Source organism: Amphiura filiformis, unplaced genomic scaffold (assembly GCF_039555335.1).
Source record: "Amphiura filiformis unplaced genomic scaffold, Afil_fr2py scaffold_49, whole genome shotgun sequence".
Classification (NCBI taxonomy): domain Eukaryota; kingdom Metazoa; phylum Echinodermata; class Ophiuroidea; order Amphilepidida; family Amphiuridae; genus Amphiura; species Amphiura filiformis.
This window is the reverse complement of record NW_027305513.1, coordinates 15,564-37,846: the sequence shown is the minus strand read 5'-3', so window position 1 is coordinate 37,846 and position 22,283 is coordinate 15,564. Positions and strand designations below refer to the sequence as shown.

At 37.2% G+C, this 22,283-nt stretch overlaps 1 protein-coding gene across 1 annotated transcript in view; it reads left to right on the top strand.

The window, feature by feature from the left end:
* The window catches only part of LOC140144315 (AP-5 complex subunit zeta-1-like), a gene marked incomplete at its 3' end in the record, with an annotated part of 42,736 nt that overhangs the window by 5,766 nt on the left and 14,687 nt on the right, over positions 1-22,283 (top strand). Inside the window, exons 2-10 of the mRNA XM_072166140.1 lie at positions 4,721-4,861; positions 6,092-6,284; positions 7,236-7,490; positions 9,453-9,617; positions 10,789-10,903; positions 11,891-11,923; positions 17,643-17,680; positions 18,167-18,332; positions 19,722-19,897. Coding sequence (XP_072022241.1) covers positions 4,721-4,861; positions 6,092-6,284; positions 7,236-7,490; positions 9,453-9,617; positions 10,789-10,903; positions 11,891-11,923; positions 17,643-17,680; positions 18,167-18,332; positions 19,722-19,897 — 1,282 coding nt within the window. The remainder of the gene's footprint in view (positions 1-4,720; positions 4,862-6,091; positions 6,285-7,235; positions 7,491-9,452; positions 9,618-10,788; positions 10,904-11,890; positions 11,924-17,642; positions 17,681-18,166; positions 18,333-19,721; positions 19,898-22,283) is intronic.

Genomic DNA, 22,283 nt, shown 5'->3' with positions numbered 1-22,283 from the left:
ATGGATAACTATTATTCTCATCTCTATAACTTGCATCGTCCGTTTCATTTCCTCCACTGTCACTTGAGTTGTCTGTTGGGTGATCATTGCTACCATCACTCTCACTTTTATTGCTGTTTATTGATTGGTCACCACTCTCATTATCATCAGTTGCAGTACCTGCTATATAATTCTTGTAATCGCTTGCAGTAGCTGGTGGATGACCATCATTCTCATTACTAAATATAACCCTTGCACAGTCTGTTGGTTGACCACCACTCTCGTAAACGCTTGCAGTACCCGATGGATGACCATCCTTTTCTTTACTAAATGTGACCCTTATACTGCCTGTTGGTAGACTGCCTCTCTTATTACCATCACTTGTAGTTCCTGATGGATGCCCATTACTCTCTTTACTACTTGTGACCCTTACACGTGGTTGAACATCACTCTCATTTCCATCAATCTCGTTTCCATCCTTCTCTTTACTACATGCACCATCAAACTCTTTACTACATGTGACCCTTGCACGTGGTTGACCACCACTCTCACTAACATCGTTCTCTTTATTACCTGTACCTTCAATCCCTTTACTCTTGTGACCATTGCTCGCAGTGTCTGGTGGATGACCATCATACTCATAACTACTTGTGTCCCTTGCACCATCACTTGTTGACGGATGACCATCATTCACCTTACTTCTTGTGTCCCTTGCATTATCTGTTGGTTGACCATCACTGTTGTTACCATCACTTGTTGACGGATGACCATCATTCACCTTACTTCTTGTGTCCCTTGCACTATCTGTAAGTTGACCATCACTGTTGTTACCATCACTTGTTGACGGATGACCATCATTCACCTTACTTCTTGTGTCCCTTGCACTATCTGTAAGTTGACCATCACTGTTGTTACCATCACTTGTTGACGGATGACCATCATTCACCTTACTTCTTGTGTCCCTTGCACTATCTGTAAGTTGACCATCACTGTTGCTACCATCACTTGTTAACTGATGACCATCATTCACCTTACTTCTTGTGTCCCTTGCACTATCTGTAAGTTGACCGTCACTGTTGTTACCATCACTTGTTGACGGATGACCATCATTCACCTTACTTCTTGTGTCCCTTGCACTATCTGTAGGTTGACCATCACGGTTGCTACCATCACTTGTTGACTGATGACCATCATTCACCTTACTTCTTGTGTCCCTTGCACTATCTGTAAGTTGACCATCACTGTTGTTACCATCACTTTTTGACGGATAACCATCATTCACCTTACTTCTTGTGTCCCTTGCACTATCTGTAGGTTGACCATCACTGTTGTTACCATCACTTGTTAACGGATGACCATCATTCACCTTACTTCTTGTGTCCCTTGCACTATCTGTAAGTTGACCATCACTGTTGTTACCATCACTTTTTGACGGATAACCATCATTCACCTTACTTCTTGGGTCCCTTGCACTATCTGTAAGTTGACCATCACTGTTGCTACCATCACTTGTTAACGGATGACCATCATTCACCTTACTTCTTGTGTCCCTTGCACTATCTGTAAGTTGACCATCACTGTTGTTACCATCACTTGTTGACTGATGACCCTCATTCACCTTACTTGTGTCCCTTGCACTCTCTGTAAGTTGACCATCACTGTTGCTACCATCACTTGTTAACGGATGACCATCATTCACCTTACTTCTTGTGTCCCTTGCACTATCTGTAAGTTGACCATCACTGTTGTTACCATCACTTGTTGACGGATGACCATCATTCACCTTACTTCTTGTGTCCCTTGCACTATCTGTAAGTTGACCATCACTGTTGTTACCATCACTTGTTGACTGATGACCATCATTCACCTTACTTCTTGTGTCCCTTGCACTATCTGTAAGTTGACCATCACTGTTGTTACCATCACTTGTTGACTGATGACCATCATTCACCTTACTTCTTGTGTCCCTTGCACTATCTGTAAGTTGACCATCACTGTTGTTACCATCTCTTGTTGACGGATGACCATCATTCACCTTACTTCTTGTGTCCCTTGCACTATCTCAGGCATGAGAATTTTCAGTTTAAAACTGAATTCAGTTTTTTTTATAGTCAAAATTTCCGCAACTTTATTTAATTTCAGCCTGTTTTTGGTACTTTTTGCCCAATTTCACGCGCATTTTCAGTTTTTTCAGTTTTTTTTAGGAAAGTGCAGTCTCATGCCTGCTATCTGTAAGTTGACCATCACTGTTGTTACCATCACTTGTTGACTGATGACCCTCATTCACCTTACTTGTGTCCCTTGCACTATCTGTAAGTTGACCATCACTGTTGTTACTTCACTTGTTGATGGATGACCATCATTCACCTTACTTCTTGTGTCCCTTGTACTATCTGTAAGTTGACCATCACTGTTGTTACCATCACTTGTTGACTGATGACCATCATTCACCTTACTTCTTGTGTCCCTTGTACTATCTGTAAGTTGACCATCACTGTTGCTACCATCACTTGTTAACGGATGACCATCATTCACCTTACTTCTTGTATTTAGCCCATGACTAGTATCAGCCCTAACTTTGGGCCTACATGTATAATATCATGATATCACCATTCGAGTGACAGTAGGGTCAGTCCATGTCAAATCAACCAATTTTCTGAAAAGTTCCCAGGTGACCCTCTCAGATTTTGATGAAATTCCATCAGAATAATCTATTGTGGCCACAATGAACCCATACAAAAATTTGGCTTCATAGGTCATGTCGTTTTCGAGAAATGGCCCTTTGAAGTTTGGCCCGGACCCCCACATTTTGGCACTCGCGAGTGTCATTGGTGATTTTTACCAACTTTGGTGGCTCATAACTTCTTGTTCTAAACAGATATAAAGCTGCAATCTTGGATTCTGGCTAACCTTATGTCATATTTCCAGAATCTGGCTCTAAATTTCAGATATCTGCTTTCCTTTTAAAGTTATGAGCACCCAAAGTTGGTCATTTAATCAACCGCATAAGTGTGATTTTGTCATTTTGGGGGTCCCCTGGTGCCAAAAATATGTGGTCATATGACTCAAATGTCATAGATACATTGTCTATGGGTACATATCTGTAGCTAGAATGCAACATTGCAGCTTTATATCTGTTCAGAACAAGAAGTTATGAGCTACCCAAGTTGGTAAAAATCACCAATGACACTCGCGAGTGCCAAAAAAGGGGGGTCCGGGCCAAACTTCAAAGGGCCATTTCTCAAAAACGACATAAAGCTGCAATCTTGGATTCTGGCTAACCTTATGTCATATTTCCAGAATCTGGCTCTAAATTTCAGATATCTGCTTTCCTTTTAAAGTTATGAGCACCCAAAGTTGGTCATTTAATCAACCGCAAGTGTGATTTTGTCATTTTGGGGGTCCCCTGGTGCCAAAAATATGTGGTCATATGACTCAAATGTCATAGATACATTGTCTATGGGTACATATCTGTAGCTAGAATGCAACATTGCAGCTTTATATCTGTTCAGAACAAGAAGTTATGAGCTACCCAAGTTGGTAAAAATCACCAATGACACTCGCGAGTGCCAAAAAAGGGGGGTCCGGGCCAAACTTCAAAGGGCCATTTCTCAAAAACGACATGGCCTATGAGGCCAATTTTTTGTATGTGTTCATTGTGGCCACAAAAGATTATTCTGATGGAATTTCATCAAAATCTGAGAGGGTCACCTGGGGACCCCTGGTTGATTTGACATGGACTGACCCAGTAACTTCCGATAGTAGTGTTGTTGAAGAGACTTGCCACGTGATAGTTGGTATGCATATGCATAATGTAATCTGTGACCTCTAGGGGTCAATGGTCATTTCTGTCATTCTGCTTTGAAACGAAATACAAAAATTCCATCCACTGACATCGAATGACCTGATGCATTAAAACTTTTATTTTTTGTAAAAAGCAAACAAATAGTATCTAAACTAACCTCGGTTATGCTGATATTTTTAAAAACGGGTAATTTTGATGGTTAATTCTGAGTGGATTTTAGTCAAAGTTATTGCAGTACAAATGCACCGTCCCAGCACCATCTTCAATTAAGACCGTGCACATGCGTAAGTAGTTGACGGCACATGGATTTTAATAAATAAACAACTCCTGACCAGTTTAAGCCCGAGCTAGCTCCGTAAGTGGGTCGACAACGACATAGTTGTGGAATAGACTTTTCGCTGTTCTTAAAAATCACTCCAAAAATCTTTGGACAAAAGCTGATGCGTAGAATAAGTTTAGCAATCACAGATGACATGTATCAATGACACAGGTTTCTAAAGTGAGTATTTTACAAGATATATAAATGCAAACTTGCCAAAACATTTAACGCTTAGGGCACCGTACGGCACCTGTTACAACTTGAGAACAAGTCCTCAAACGTTCGAAATTTGTAGTTACTACAACTGAGATTTTTCACAATACCCTCAAAACAACTGATGCGCAGTCATTAACCTCTAATAGGTTTTAAGGTTTAAAGATATTATTTTCCTATAAAATAATAGATTAGAATTATGATCGTAAATCATAATCATTGGAATTCTATTTGGTGAAATAAGGAAAAGGTTTTCTACAGAAGTCTCAAGAGTTGATCAATTCATTGGTGATGATGCCGCTTGCTCTTTTCTTTGTAAAACTTGTGTCCTAAATATAAAATTGGTTTCTAACCCTCTTTCCCTCGCAAAGATATCATCATTATTTTAATATTTTGTTTTGCAGAGGAAGATCCCATAATGCATTGGAGAAGCACTACACAGCAACTCTACAGTCCTTGCAGTCATCCTCATCTTCACCAGAGTTTGTTGAGAATCACCTGCGGACATTACTGCTGTGTATCAATTGCACAAAGAAAAAAAGAAAGTAAGATTCATCCTAGGACCAGTTTAAGTTTTGCTTCCTTTTTTCTGTTACCGTACTTTTTATAAGACATTTTGTTATTTTATAAATTACATTTATTTAATCAATCAATAAATTATTGGTGATCAAACATTTTTATGTGCTTGATTAGATTAGCCTAATCAAGCCATAGATCATCAAAACATATTATTATGTTTCGATGGTGTATGCCCAGGCCCGTAACCAGGATTTATTTGGGGGGCTGAGTGGACTGAGGGGTCAGATTTTGAAAAAGTGGACCTTTTTTTGACCTAGTAAAGGCATGAAACTCAATATTTTTCTGCTCGCTAAACTTGCAAATCAGACTTTTTGTATACTTTGGGTCAAAAATTGGGACTTTTTGAGCCTTTGGCGATGGGGGGAGGGTCTTCCCCCCTTGCCCCCTGGTTACAGACCTGTGTATGCTTAAGCAGACTGATTATAATTAGGGTCCGACTTTGGTGATGAGAATTAGGGTTAGGGATGGGATTAGCAGAATAAAGGTTCATCTAGAGAGATTTTTAACATCATGAGGGATTAATTATGACCAAATGGTGCATTAGGTATCTTTATGAAATGCCAATTCAAACATAAACATACCCACTCTTTCCTTGGTTGAAAATTATTTTGTTAATGGCATGTGTAAGTCTACTCCCATTGAAGGCGAGTCTATGGGCTAGCGGACCACTGACTCACACACTTAAGCTAGACTTTGCACAACGAGTGAGTGGTAGAGTAAAAAATAAAATACCTCTACAATAGTACAAACTGGTAATGTTTCCTTGACAAATTACACTGTACTTAAGAGCATTGAAAGTGATCTATCTCTGCATCTTTGCCAACATTAAGGGGGTACTACACCCCTGCCCAATTTTGTGCCTATTTTTGCATTTTTCTCAAAAATTATAGTGCATTGGTGACAAGTAAGATATGTATATTATAGGGGCAAGGACTACAACTACTGCACTGGAAATTTTATTTCGACAGCACAGACAACAGTTGTGGAGTTACAGTCAAAAATGAGGGAAAACCAATATTTGATCAATAAAACTTGCCTTGAGTTGCAGAATTTTCAGTGCAGTAGTTGTAGCCCTTGCCCTATAATATACATATCTTACTTGTCACCAATGCGCTATAATTTTGAGAAAAATGCAAAAATAGGCACAAAATTGGCCAGGGGTGTAGTACCCCTTAAATCACCTAATTCATTCACAGGCTACCAGAAGTCTTACTAGCTCAGATAGTGAAAGCTTTGTCGGAGAAGAGACGTTTAAGCTGGAGATCCCGTATCCTGTGTAGTAACATACTACAGGACTATGGGCCAACTCAAGACATTCAAGTACACAGCTTAAATCCACCTCAAGACTTGAAGCAATTGCCACATATCTTACCAGTGTTACTTAACCAGGTGAGTGTTTCATCAGATGTCATTAAACCAAGTCATCATTGACCACATATATCTTACCAGTTTTGCTTAACCAGGTTAGAGTTTCATCCATGTCACATCACTTAACCAAGTTAAAGCAATTGCCACATATCGTACCAGTTTTACTTAAAAGGGCATTTCGTGATCCACAGCATCATCCCCCCCACTTTCTCAAAAAAAGTTGAGATTTTTTTATCACTGGAAACCTCTGGCTACATAATGTTTATTTATATACAAAAAATTCTTGCAGATTAATTCGTTTAGCAAAGATATCGTGAAATACCAGAATGAAATTACAACACATTGTCTATGGAGCAGTGTAATACATAAAATCATGCATAACTTGCAAGCGTAAAATCTGAATCAACTGAAATTTTGGAATTAAGCTTTTGTCATGGGTATCTACTGAAAAATAAAAACAGAATGCTAGGATCACGAAATACTCCTTTAAGAGAACAAACCAAAAGTTTGACGATGTCTTAAAAATAAAAGTTCTTTCGTTTATAGGACATCATCAAATATAAATTGGACGATATCTTTTTCAAACTGCCAAATCTGTGAGAAAGTTCACACACATGATTTTGATGTAGTTCCAGGTTTCTGATGGTATAAAAGTCCCAGTTATATTAGCTGGTGGCTTAACGATTAGGGCGTTCTACTCAAGAATGCAAGGTTGTGGGTTCTAACCCTGGCAGGGCCAACATGTTGTGTCCTTGGATAAGACACTTTATCTCACTTGTCACATTCCACTCAAGTGTAAAATGGAGAGCTGTTAGGGCATATTCATATTGTTGGCTGCCAATTGTTGCGATATAGTCTATTCTGTTCAGAATAAATGTAAAGTGCTTTGATATCCCTATAATTATGAATCTAGGGTACTATATCAATGCCCACATTTACATTTATTTCAATTTTTTAACTCACTTTATACAGGGCCAAAGGTTAGGTCAATTAGACAGACTAGCCTATCAGATGGTAAGATGGGTGTCAACTGTAGGCTTTGACAGTGAGATCCAAAGCAGGGCACTGGCGAGCCTTGTTGTCATAGGAACACTCCATGGCGATGTGATGACGGCAGAGCAAATCTATGTGCTGTGCTCGCAAGTGAGCGATTGGCTATCACAAGCTAGTTTGGAGCAAGCTACAAATCCACACTCTAAACAGAAAGCAAAGAAAATGTCAGCCCTGGTAAGTACAGGTAGTTATGAGAAAATCTTGATATTTTGAGTCTCCATGGTAATATCTCAATGTAGGCTCATGTATAAAAGTGTGTAACAGTTTTAACAAGATGTCGGTACAAGGCAAACATAATTATAATAGGTTGGAATTCATGAAAGGGAATTAACTTTAGTCTTGAGCTAAAATGAATGTTAGTCAAATAGAAAAAAAAAAATATTTTCCAATTTTCTTTTATCTTAAAGCACAAAGTTAAACTTGTCAAAAAGTGAAAGAGACAAAAAGCCTTACTTAGTCAGGGCAACCCTCTAAAGTTATTCCCGTTTATGAATTCTGATCACTGCACTTTCAATAGTAGCCCAGAAAACTCATCAGAAACATCGCCCTATATTGATCCTTTAACTGTGTTGGAGCTCAGAGAAGATATCTTACACTTCCCATAATGCATTTCTTCCATTTTAATTTTCTGTACTAATATGCTAATCTTGTACAACATTGATTGATTATGATGAAATGTACCTCAATGAACAGAGCACATCCATATCTTGTAAAATATGTTTATTTCTTGAGTCAAGTTTTGGGAATTGGTTTAGCAAACTCCAACTGGCCAAGTGGGATTAGGACAAGCTAGGTTAGGAGTGGCCCAGAGGATGATTTAAGGAAGCCCCATCATGCACTGTAAAAGTGTTATCACTAGAGTTTCAACTGCCACTTTACTTTTCAAATCCCATTGAATTCTGTGCAAAAGATGTAGTAGTAGTAAGTAGTAGTAGTAATGTTTATTTTGTTTCATATCGCAGCCCTAAGGCTGAATTACATGGAAACTTACAATTTTAAAACACATCAAAAATATATGATATTATATACAACAATCAAAATACTATATTGCACTTGACACATTTCAAAACACGATTTATCACACAGCAATAAATAAGTCATGCAAATAAAAATTACAAAAGGGGTAAAATTTCATAAAAGTCAACACAATGGCATATAAAAAAAGCACTGATGGGGACTGGATGAATTAAGTTAGCAGGATAGTCCTGGGCAGGTAATATGAAAAACCACTAATTATTATTCAATAAACTAACAAAAAATGGGATGGGGCTACCCTGGAAGCGCGAAGTTCTGGCAAAAAGCTGGGACAATTTGTCAGCATTGCGTAGGTTGCAACCATGGATTCTGCCCCTGACAGGGGGAAGTAAATCATTTGTTCTGGTATTATTAGAGAGCCCTTCGGCAAACCTCAGACAATGATCCACCCTCCTGTCACAGAGAGAGTCCAGATCACAATCACTCAGTGCTTCAGAATAAGATGTGAAATTCCTGCCCAGGACTATCCTGCAAGCTCTTCTCTGCAGCTGTTCAAGTGATTTAGATTGGCCAGCAGTTAAAGATGAGTGCCATGCTATGTCACAATACTCTAAGAGAGGTCTGATGTACCCTCTGTATACAGTGATAAGCTCCTGATGGTTAAAACAAAATTTTTTTAACATGCGCAGCATGTAAAGCCTGCGATTGGCTTTTTTAGTAATTTCCAGGGTGTTCTTGTCCCATTTAAGATTGTTCTGAATCCATATGCCAAGGATTTTGGCATCATTAACATAATCAAGAGTGTTGTTTTAGAATTGTGTGTGTGTCATTATTACTTGGTCGATTTCAGATCTAAAGTGATGTATGCATAAAGGATAATTCACACCTTCTGTAGATAACATAAAATGTGAAATCGACCAGCTTTTTGAAGGTGTTTTTATTGTAATTATATCTGTCCAAATTCAAATTTAACCATGCATGTGTATGCAGTGGGCGGGCAGTGGCGTCATGTTCACTCACACAGCTATGCTAACCGCAAGACTTGCTGGGTAGTGCTTAAATCATCCTCTGGGAGTGGCCAGTATTAAAAGCAAGGTGTAAACATCACTGAAACTTTAAAACTTACTCAATATTGTTTTATTATTATTTATTATATATCAGGTGACAGAGATAGATGGTGCCCTGTGCCAAGATTTTTTCACGGTTCTCAACCTCAGTCAATTCTATGGTGAGGATCACCTGCTCAATGTGCACAGCTTTTCTGTACTACGCAGTCTCTTACACGCAACTCTCTGTAGAGATCCTGATAGCATCGCTACATCTCAGGTAAGAAATTGATGGGTTTTGTATCAGAAGATGTCCGGACTGTCCTCCATCCATCATAAAAAGAAACAATGGAAATAAAGTGGGCTAAAAAGCATAGCATACATACCTGCCAACTGTCCCTATTTAATAGGGACTGTCCCTATTTTTACCGCAACAAAAAGCATAAAAGAAAGCAATTTACCATGTGTCCCTATTTTTGCAAAAATATGACTATAGTCTAATGTATAGGAAATTCAGGAATGTCCCTTTTTTTCTAACAATTGTTCCTATTTGTGAGGTTTTAGGGTTGGTAGGTATGAGCATATAGTTTTTTTGCCAAAGGCTTGAGAGACAAACCTTTTTCACTCGGCCTTACTGACATATGCCTACATAACAAGTGGAAGGTTCCTGCCTTTGCCATCAATGCCTACTTTATTTGATTTTTTTTGACACTTACAGAAGTTTTGATACAATTCAGTTTGTCACTGCATTGACTGCATTGTTTGGTGGATTTGTTTGTTTCATTGGTTGCTCTGTGCAGAGATACACTTAGGTCCTGTTGGTACCAGGCTCAGGGTAGGCAGCCATCCCTTAAATAGGCTTTTTAGCCTGGCTGCCTACCCTGAGCCGACGATCAATTGAACATTTTGACCTCTTGTATTGAAGATATGGACTTTTTTCCCCAAAACACCAAAAAAATTAGGTCTTTTTGGGGAAAAAATGTATATCATTAATATGAAAGGTCAAAATTTTCAATTCATCGTCGGCTTTTCATCCCAGCTACATACACTTTCAGTACATATCATTAGGTTTATAAAATTTACTTCGAGGACTGTTAAATATCAAAAATTTTAAAAATATCAAATTTTAATAATTTGTCGTTAAAATGTTAATGATACATGTATATACGCTATGGATTCAATCCCCATGTACCCTTTTCCCAACATTGAGCAATTCCAGTTGAAATCTATACACCCTCTGTGGAAGACATGACCTTAATCTTCCACACATAGGTTGTAGATTTCAAATGGACATACCCATTCAGACAAGCCAATTTGAAATTCACACTCCCTGTGGGGAAGATTAAGGACATGTTTTCCATAGGGGGTGTATGGATTTAACTGGAATAGCCCATTTTATGTATTAGTAACATCCCATTATAAAATTCATCTTCATTTTTGATTGGTTACAGGATAGGGCTGAGTCACCTTCAGACAGCGCAGTGAGCTTCCTCCTCAAAGCACAAGAAGCATTGATAGAGAAAGCATGTGAATACTGCCTTAGGGTTATAGACCAGTGTGAAAGAAGTAAGTACACAGCAAATATTGTGTGAAGTTAAATTTTGACTAGGATCATAGCATTGTTTGAATGCTCTTCAACATGTACTCATACTCTACCATTACCAAGAGTACCACCACCACCACCAACCACCCATGAAATATAGTTCAACAACTCTTCCTATACCTTTGTACAGGAGCCAACCATTGTTAATCTGTGATGTCTCAACAGTCCAGTAGCGTATGCTTGCGAACGCAAGGTTACGCGTACACGTTACGCAAGAGCGTGTAAATTTGTCATGCCTGGAACTTACGCAAAAACAACTAGGCCTACCGCTTTATTCTTTAGTTTTATTGCTGATATTAACAGAGAAATCACAGATCTTCTTGTATTAATTTTGTGCGGTAATGACAAACGGACATTCCGAATGAAAGGATCATGTGAATTAGACATCTTTAGCTTGTTTTCGTTGTTGAAAGGGATTCAATCATGCTAAAGCTACCCTCTATCTCGAAGTAAACCACGCAGACGATGCGGACGCATCGTTGTTAATCGGTGATGAACAACAGTGAAACATGATTGAATCCCTAAAGAAATAAGGTATTTGTTTTTGCCACTGTTGTGCATCTATCGTCTCATATAACACAGGCGACATCACATCGTTATTTTAAGTGAAACAAGGCGAAACTGAGTTGTTTACGCCAAAAATAATGATGTTATTTACAGTACAAACATAATGATGTCAATTACAGTACAAAAATAATGATGTCATTTACAGTACAATAATTATAATAAGTATTTTCACTTCTAGAATTCCCTTTATTTAGTATGTGGTACATTTTTGTTATGATTATTTATTTTATATCAGTAAGAATTCAGGTTTTTTTTTTCTTTCTAATCTACATGGCATTCTAATCACATCATATTATGCATTGAATTTAGGGGGAAAATTATAATTACATCTTTGTTTTAATATTTTACTAATTTAATTTATTTTCCATCTTTCCTTATTAAAGCTTATATAAGCAAAGACTCATGGGAAACAACAGGTAAAATATGCACTAAGACTGTTTGCTTGAATCTTCAATGCCGTGTGTGTTTTTACTAATTTAACATTTTGTAGTGGTTTATTATATTGCATTTTCAGTGGATTTTTTTTTTCCTTCTTTTCCTTTTTGTCTTTTGTTTGTTTGTTTATGTTTTTATTATACCTGGTGTTAAATCATGTTAGAGCATCTGGAACAGCCAATGTGGTGTGGGAGACAGCAAAGGCAAAATTGTTGTATGCGATAACATCACCTATATTTTTAGTGCAATACAAAGGATTTATTTAAAGGCTCGGCGACCCATCTTTGCACATTATTATGTTTTGATGAATCCAAGTGTGTCAAAATATTGGATCCAACACATAATAATGATAAAATTGGATGCGTTTCGCCCAATAATTATTGGTCTCGCTATGAGTTTTAAAATATTGGCCTCGACTACGTCTTGTTGTCCAAAATTTTAAAACTCATAGCTCGGCCAATAAATATTTGCTCAATCAATCCAATTTTATATCAGTATTTTTTTGTGGGATCTGAGAGCACATCAGACACAAACTGCATTCTGAATACAAAGAATGTCCCTCTGATATTAAATAATTTAGATTTTATTTTAATTTGCGATATAATACAAATTTTATGGCAAATTATTAAAATTGACATTTTTGACAGTCCAAAAGTCAAAAGACCTAACATTTTTAGGTCTTTTATGAAACTTCATGTATATCTTCAATACGAAAGGTCAAAATTTTCATATGATGGTCGGCTTTTCATCCCAGCTATAGTCTGTATACCTTCCTTAAGTTAGTAAAGTAAAATCAACTTTTGAGATTTTCTCAAAAACTGTTAATTTTTGCAGGAATCTATTATGTAAATGATATTTGGAATTCTTGTTTCTTTTCCTTTCTGAAAATGTATACTTTTATATACTTCTCATCATTACATTTAGAGATACAATTCAAACAATATCTAAATTACTGATGACTCTAGAAATTTATACAGACTATATACACTTAAGTACATATCATTAGATTTATGAAGTTTACTTCAAGAACTGTTAAATGTCTAAAATGTCAATTTTTAATAATTTGCCATAAAATTTGTAGAAATATCACAAATTTTCTAAAAATCAAAATAATTTGATATCAGAAGGACATTCCTCTTTTTCAGAATGCAATTTGGTGTGTCTGATGTGGTCTCATGATCCACAAACAATACTGTGCAAAGATGGGTGACCGAGCCCGTAACATAATTCGGGATTTTCACTGTGGAAAAATCATGACAATATAATCTCAACATCATATTAGATAGGCTTAGTTCTCCAGTAGACCAGAATTCTAACATGATATGGGACCATGTATAATATCTTATACTACCCCTAATGGCTATAAATCCTACACAATCCTACAGCACAAAGCTACTGCCCATGCATGCATATATCCCAAGCCGTTGATGCGATGACACAATCAACCAAAGTCATATGCGCACAGATTTGTCGGCCAGGCCAGCGAAACACCCGTGGTTACCGGTTGCCAATAGTTTTGGCACATGAGGGGTTCGAATCCTGGTGGAAACAAACAACTTCGTTGTTCACCTTCTCTCTTTATTCCTTCCTTCTTTCCTCTCTATTCACCAAAAAGTACAATGGGTATTATGGCTAACAATGATTTTAATATGTGAAATATAACTACAAAAAAAGTAAATCTTCAGGTATTGTAAATATCTTCACATAATGTGATGCCATCAAGCAAAATCAGTTGGAACTCGGAAATATTGATTTTGAGATATAGCCAAACAAAGGAAATATTTTCTTTTGTTTCTTCTTGTTTTGGAAACTCTTTTTGCTCATGTCTTTGGAACTGATTGTTCATATTTATTGGGGTTTTCTGCAAAATACAGCCTAGTAAATTCTTTTTACTATCCTATAAAAAACTTTAATATTTCTGAGTTCCGACTGATTTTGCTTCACATATATCGAATATCTTTGTGAATTTTATTCAAGAATTTGTAACTTTCTCCACATGCACCACATCTTTATCACAATGCATATTAATTTTCTTGCTAATTACCAGTGATTGTGTTAATTCTTTGTTGGAACCTTTCTTTGTGCAACAATAAATAACTCTTTTATGACGTCACCCCAAAATTGCCTAAGTCATTCTTACATGTTACTCATTTGCAATTTTGATTTTCTGAGTAATAAACCCAAATTAATCAAATTTACAGCCACATCAACATGTGGAATTCAAATACATCTCTTTTGATTTTACACTTCATTGTATTTAAGAAACATATCCAAGGTGAACAATTTATTGGTTTATTACTCAACAGAGTCAAAATCGCAAAGAAACATGGAAAAATGACTTGCCGTATTTTTCGTCAAATAGTCGCCCCCCTCAAATAAACACCCCCACCACTTTTTTCAACCAAGATGTTTCAAAAATGCCGATATTTCCATGCTATCTTGTGTAGTAAGCTTACCAAGTTGCGCACATGGTCGATAATAGCGTCAATAATTGGCGAAAATCTGGATCAGAAACCCGGAAGTGAGCCAGAAGTCGGTGTTTCTAGTTCATAGTTCGTCATTTTAGCGTGTGTTTTTAGTTTACCTAATGATTTTAACGGGAATTATCGTTCTAAAATTGACCTTGAATAAACAGGTTTATTTGACGAAATACGGTAGGCAATTTTGTTATGAGGCTGATGATGTGTAGCTTGCTTCTTGAAAAATGTCTGTGATATGCTGTCTGTTAATCAGTGTCATAGCTGGTCACCTGGCCATTCACCAGTATGAACTTTCTTCTTGTGTTTTGTAAGTAATAGCTACCGTAAAACCCCGTCTACAAGGATATACCTAAGAAACGCCCTCAATAAAATTGGTTGCTTTTTGTATTTGGAGTTTGAGCAAATATATACTGGCAATAGGTGGCTATGCATTCCATCTAAGTATGTTGTAACACCAATCAATTGTATCGACATAATAACGACTGTTTCTTATATCATCATCGTATAGCTCAATTGATAGAGCGTCAGACTTTGGAACTGAAGAGAGCATGGTCCGGGCACCGTTCAGTTTTTTCATTCTCGTTTAATTTTAACTTTTGACATGTTCTTTTTATCTTTCTTCAAATCTACCTTTCTACTTTTTTTTTTTTATAGTTTTTTTTATAGTTTTTTTTTGTAATTTTGTGGTTTTATAGAAACTAGTAAAAGCATTTATTCTAAATAATAGCGAAACCCACGGTTAGACAAATGTGTTGTAACTACTTGTCTGTCCTCGTCTTTGCAATAAAAACCTATGTTGCACCTTTGTGCCATCCCAATTCTTGAGGAAGGGTGCGTTTTTGGCTTAAGCACGATTTTGTTTCTACTTATGTGTATAAGTGTGTCATCAAAAGACCGCCACCACCGTGGCGCGTCTCTCTTTAGACTAGCTTTCTTGCGGCCAGAACGGTCGACAATGGCAACTCATGCGTTCTCATCGTGGGGTTGTCCCTATCGCTGCGAAGGTAGTAACCTTCCCCACGACTAGCCCGCTGTTGCCATAATGACGCATTCCGATCATAAAGAAGCCCGCACAAGAACACTTTCATCGTGCTGGAAAATATATGAAGCAAATCTAATCTAAGCATTTTAATGTTGTATACAAGAACCTGTTCCAACTTACTGCAGGGGTGTTCAATTTAGTTAATACTCTTGGTTCTTTTTACGAACTTAATATATGCATCTTCTACCCCTCGCCAGAATGAAAGACTTGTGATGAAATCAAAATAAATATTGTTCTGTTGCCACAATTGCAGTTTTTCAATAAAAAAAATAGATGAGGAATAATAATTATTCCATATATTGTCCCATCAAGAATAGAGTGTCTTCAAAAACTTCAATCAATTCATCTGACAAAGGAAACTATTCTGGTCATTCAATTTTGTTTCGCTTGCACCTGTTATATCACAGGCGTTGGTAGAGAAGGCACACTTCTCTTGTCTTCACCGAAGTAGTGATGTAAACACTAACATGATTAATTACCATAGCTAGCAATGGACATACACTATTTTTTGTTCCACTTGAACCCATACTCATAGGCTATTAAGCTGTCGATGTGACGTAATTAATCGGATTAACTACCATAGCAATTGATGAATACAATTTCGAATATATAGCCCTGCACTTCATCGTTCACGTGGCACCTATGCATTGAACCATAGTTGTCAAAGAAATGCTAATCACTCGCCATATAAGATTAGTATTTATGAAAAGAGTGGTATTCAATCTATGTTTGGTGACATACGCGGGTGATAGTGCAATCTGCTTGATGGTAGTTATTGCGATTATTACGTCACTTCGACAGCGAATTGTAGTATAGACGAATCCAACAAGCCAAGTGATGGTCAGAATTTATTCGCCATTATACGCTGGTGAAGTTACGAATTAATCGGATTAATTACCATAGCAATAGGTGAAAACAATTTTGAACACTCATCACCTGTACTGTGTATGTCTGCAATCATAGATTGAATACAATACTGGTCTTTTCAAAGATACTAATCTTACAGGTGCAGCATGATATGGTTCAATGAAGAGGTACCGCCTGAACGTATCAGTGTAGCGCGTATATTCAAAAATTGTTTTCACCTATTGCTATGGTAGTTAATCCGATTATTACGTAATCGCCAGCGTATTGGAATAAAACAGGAGGATGTGAGTTCATAAGGGCAATGTCGGGATTATAGGTCACAATCGATGTGGAGAGATGAGAGGTCCGACCAACAGCCATTATAGCGAATGGTTCATGTTCAACTAATTCCAGCGGACGGTCTGTGGCTAGTAAGGAATCGTCTTTGACCACATGCGCAGATCTTTCTCGTCAGGAAGATATTAATATCCCGAATTTATAATAGGCCTATGCCTACCAGTTCCATCGTATAACCGATCTGCTAGAGAATATTTGTTACCATGTTTAATAAATTCAGTATTTATCGTATAATAAAATGTAGCCAAATGTATAGTATGTGTCACACGGTTTTCTGCTGAACCACTAGCAGGCTATGTTACCACATCTATGACAATGACAAAGGTGAATTTTGATGATTTTTACGATCGTCCGGATGAGCAAATCACTGAATGGGTCTTTAGTTCCTCCTCTCCTTATCCTGCCAATATTATATGAATCAAAGAAAAATAAAGAAAAAATAAAATTAAACAAGAAAAAAAAGACAAAGAAAAGAAACAATAAAAGAAAAACAATAGAATAAATTAAACTAAATATGAAAAAAAAATGATCACGAAAGGAGTCTTTAGAAAATGCAAGAAAATATAAATGAAAAGTTTGAACAATATTTTGTTTATAAAAGTTTGTGTGACCGTGATGAGGCTCGAACTCACCATCTTCCGATCTAAAGAACCAAAGTCTTATGCCTTGCCAAGTGAGCTATGCTCGTGAGATGCAAAATAAAGATAAAATAATACATTGTATACCTGCTTGTGTCGGTAAATGATTTGCTCAAATTCCATAATGATATAATATTGTGGAGGGTGCTAGCGTGAAATTTGCTATCATCACAGTCGCTACTATTCCTTGTAGACGGGTTTCTACGTTATATGTATTAGCATATGGTGATTTCTGTTTAAGAAGTCATGTCTAAGAATCCAGTAAGACAGTCATATGTTAATCGTCAATGATTCCATAAATTTAACACAAGTCATATTTCTTTGAATCAATTACTAGGGCCAGCTCGAAGCCAAGACCTGGACTTAGTTTATGCTGTAAGTACATGTATTGTTGACTTCAATAGACATTAAAAGATGGTTGCTGTGGACTCACAATTTCCCTTCAGCTCTTAGATATTATACAATGTCTATATTGGGCTGATCCAGTTGAAATCCATACACCCCCTATGGAAGACATGACCTTAATCTCCCATACAGGGAGTGTGAATTTAAAGTGGGATTACCTGAATGGGTGACTCCATTTGAAATTGTGTTAACTTTGTGTATCTGAAAATCTCAAGAACTATTAAAAAAGTCTTAAGATGGTTACCTTAGATTTAGGCTGACTAGGGTACTGCATTCTCTGAATGATGCTAAATGGCTTATATGGCGTGTCTTGCAAAGTGTGCGGAGGCCTGTGGTTTTATGCCTGCGTTTAGCGCACTACTATAAATCACTGCACTTAGTGCACTGACTTTTAAAAACAATTACTGCTCCCATTTTCATCCTAAAATATTTTTCTTTACTTTTCATTTTTAACAGTGTTTAATTGAAGCCATCTCAACATTAGATGTCCTATGTAGCATTGATTCAGGTTTGGTTCCTAAACTATTTCCATCCATCAAGAGAGTATGTACACGCATCACTGAAGAGGGCGCTAGTCAACCTAGAGTTATGCTCAGTTTACTGCAATTTTTCATCAATCACAGTAAGTTGTTTTGGAGGGCAGCCCCCTCCCCATGAGAAGTCTTGCCCTCCTCTTGAAAATATTTATGCCTTTTTGTACTTTTATCTGATTTTTGACCATTTTCTTCAAATTTTGCCTTTAGAAAGTTGCCTTGCCGCCCCTTTGCCCTCCCTCTGACAATGTCCTGGCTACGCCACTCTTTACCCACCAATGCTAGCCAGCAGTAATTAATTTAATTTGTACACAGCTTAGCACTGGTTACGTGCTCAAAGTACTGTACCATGATGACAATCCAACTCCTAAACCACCGCTCATCGTCCTGACGCCGCTTTGCGGCGCGAGCGCCTACACTGGGTTTAAGAGAAGAACGGATGTCCTTTGCTCAGATTGACGTGAGCGCCATGTTAATGAGTAACTTACGCGGAGCTTTGTGTTCCCTTCAAGGTCACTGATCTGCGCCGACCAACGTTTTGACGCACAATCGGCCAATCAGATTATCGGTCTGTTGCTATGATTGTCAGACGATTGATACATCCAATCAGAACCCCACTTTTGTGTTTACGCTCTGCACGCTCTCAAAATGTAAACAACTGCCGTTCTTCTCTGCCAAAAACTGTAATCGGTATTTTAAATTGTGTCACAGAAGGATGGTTTTGAATATTTAGATGGGCATAAGTACCAAGCAGTGGTGTAGCCAGTATTTTTTCAGGGGGGGGGGGCAGGGGGGCAAGTGACTTCCAGGGGGGCAAATGTAACAAAAATTGTCAAAAAAGGCCTAAAAATGAAAAATATCACAGCAGGCAGGATCCCATGATCCCGAAATGTGGCACCCCTTGGCTGTGATACAGATACGAGGGTTAAGAAATTGCAACCTTGCAAAATTTTACCTATTTACTCTTCAGTCAAGTTAGCTCAATCGATAAGGCATTCGACTATATGGTGCGAGAGGTTGTGGGTTTGAACCCTGGCGGTGCCTAAAAATTGAGTTATCTTGAAATTCTCCTGGACAAGGAACTTACTTTCTGATGAAATCCCATGGATGTGGGATGAAATGTCAAGTAAGAAATCCCACGGATGTGGGATGAAATATCAAGTAAGTCAAACATTTTGTTGAGAGAACTTGTTTAAAATCTCTGTTTATCAAGGAACTTACTGATTGTCTCGTTGTAACCCGTACGAAACTCGGGAAGCTGATCCTGGTTGGGAAGGTTATTTGTGGAATGTCTAGGGTGTGTGCTCTTGTAGCAGCAAAGTTCCTGATTTGTTGTTAAAAATGGTTTATGGAATGATATGGGGCCGTAGTTGTCGGCGACAATCTGGAAAGTGTGCTGAGGCTTGTGGATCAACGTCTTGGCGTTGTGCTTGTCCGTAGCGCACTATAAATCACTGCGCTTTTTTTTTTCATTGCAGGCAATTCAGTGGTCCATGACCCCCAATTATCCTATCATCAATTCTTTGGTCCTCTACTTGGCAGTTACTATGACAACCAGTGCGTTGCTATGGATACGATTATCTTTTGTCGTGATAACTTGGAACACCTGTGTGAGAATTCTACCATGGAAAGATACTTCCCTAATTTATTGAAGGTAAATCTCAATGACATTGAAACTCTTTTGTTTAATGATTAATTATTTTATTAATATGTATCAAAATAATAACAAATTTTACTTGCAGGTGGATGACCTGATTGGGCTATTCCGGGGTGAAATTCACACACCCCCTATGGAAAGCATGATGTTAATCTTCCACACAGGGAGTGTGAATTTCAAATTGAAATCTACACCTTCTGTGTGGGAGATCAGAGAAGATGAGAAGATCATGTTTATAATACTATCAATATGTGGTTTTTTTTTTCAATTTAAAATTATTGATAAGAATGAAGAACACTGAAAAACAAATAACATGTATTAAGTTGGCTTCATTTAGTCTTACCACTTGCAAGGAAATCTACATTGCAAATTTACACCCCTAATTGTTTCGGAGATTAAGATCATGTCTTCCATCATAGACCATCTAAATACAGATGGTCTATGCTTCCATGGGGGTGTATGGATTTCAACTGGAATAGCACATTGACAGCCTCATCCCCCATTGTACCCCATCAAATTCAAATTTTTGCATCTGAAGAAAGCCCATTTTTCTCAATGCAAATAAAATTATAGGCATCAGAGATGTTTTATTTAAATGGTATGAACAAAAAAGTGGCAGCCTAATCTTCCATGGTGGTGTTCAACCTGTACTGTTCTTTGGGCCATTGTTGTTGTTGTTGTTGTAACTAAATTCCCTCCTTCAAAGGAGCGCCATGTATATATATTTTTTAATTTGTATCTTTCTTCAGATGCCAAAATTTGAATTTGATGGGGTAGGATGAGGTAGACTTCTATGTAGTCCACTTGCCCATTGTGAAAACTCTGGCTATTATGTTTACATAAAACTCTGATTTGCATTAATTTGTGCACATAGATTTTCCACATCTAATCTTACCATACTTACCATGTCTGTTTGCCAACTTCCCAAGTATAGACCTACTTTACTTTTACTGTCACTAACTAAACTGAGCTCAAAAAGAAACTTATAATCTTTTACAACTTGTGAATCACAAGGTCATATCTTAAAATACTGTCAATCAAAATGAACCAAAATTACACACAGGATTACCTTAATACTCTACTCAAAACACATGTCAGTAACCAAGCAGTTGTCCAACTGACACAACAGCAAAATGCACTGTCATGGGACAGCTTCCTGGACTTCCTTCACTTTCACAGCCCAACATCTGGTACCCAGGACAAACAATCTGTGAGAATGCACACAAGATCCTTGCACAGATGATAAGACCGTGCTGCTTTCTGCTTTTCATACACTTTTTTAATGAAACAGGGCTGGGCTGGGTCCAGGAAGCTGTTCCATGTCAGTTCACTTTGCTGTTGTGTCAGTTGGATAACTGCTTGCTGACATGTGTTAAGAGTAGAGTATTGAAGTAAATCTGTGTGTAATTTGGTTCAATTTGATGGACAGGATTTCAAGATATGACCTTGTGAAAAAATTATAAGTTTCTTTTTGAGCTCAGTTTATATAAACCTTTTTTATGACCATTTATTGAATACTTTCCTTGTGATAAACATCTGTATAATTTCGAGTTCAACTGTCATAATGTGCTCATCATGATTCCACACCCTTGGCATACATTTAGATATTTTGCTAGAGCAATTATTTAATTAGAAATTTGGAATTGGATTGTGTTAGTAATAGGCCTCAATGTATTAAAAAGTGGCTCAAAAATACAATAAAAACATCGAGTGGGAATAACTACATAGCCTTTTTTACTTAAAAAAAAAGGGGGGGGGCAAACTGCTTAGGTCGTCCAAAGGAAAAGACCTAATGGCATCACAAGTTGTGTGGACTTATGAAGCTGTGTTATGGGAACTTTCATGTTTAGTGGTGTTCAAGGTCACATACTGAAAATGAAAAAAAAAATGTTTCGCATGAATATTTACTATGCTTGGTGTTCACTCTCCATATCTTCAGATGACTGATCTGGGACAGCCGTCCCTATTCGTTTAACTTTGTGCATTTATTTGCTTTTATCCCATTGGATCTTGTGTTTTGTTTTTGCAGTTTTAAAAAAAATTCTCACAATGCTCAGACATAGTTATTAACCTATTTGTAACTCATTTTGCCTTTGCAACCAAGGAATATTTTGATATTCCCCTAAAATCATGTCACTGTTTTTTTTCACTATACTGGTAGTTATTGAGAAGGAGTTGAATTAAAATTGGGATCATCTACATGTTACAAATAACATCATGGAATAGACTTAAAAGTAAATATGTTGGATTCTTTACATGTTACAAGTAACAACAAGGAATGGACTTTAAAAAAAATTACTTTAAAAAAAGTAAATATGTTGGATTATATACATGTTACAAAAAAATATCATGAAATAGATGTAAGAAGTATAATGGATCATTT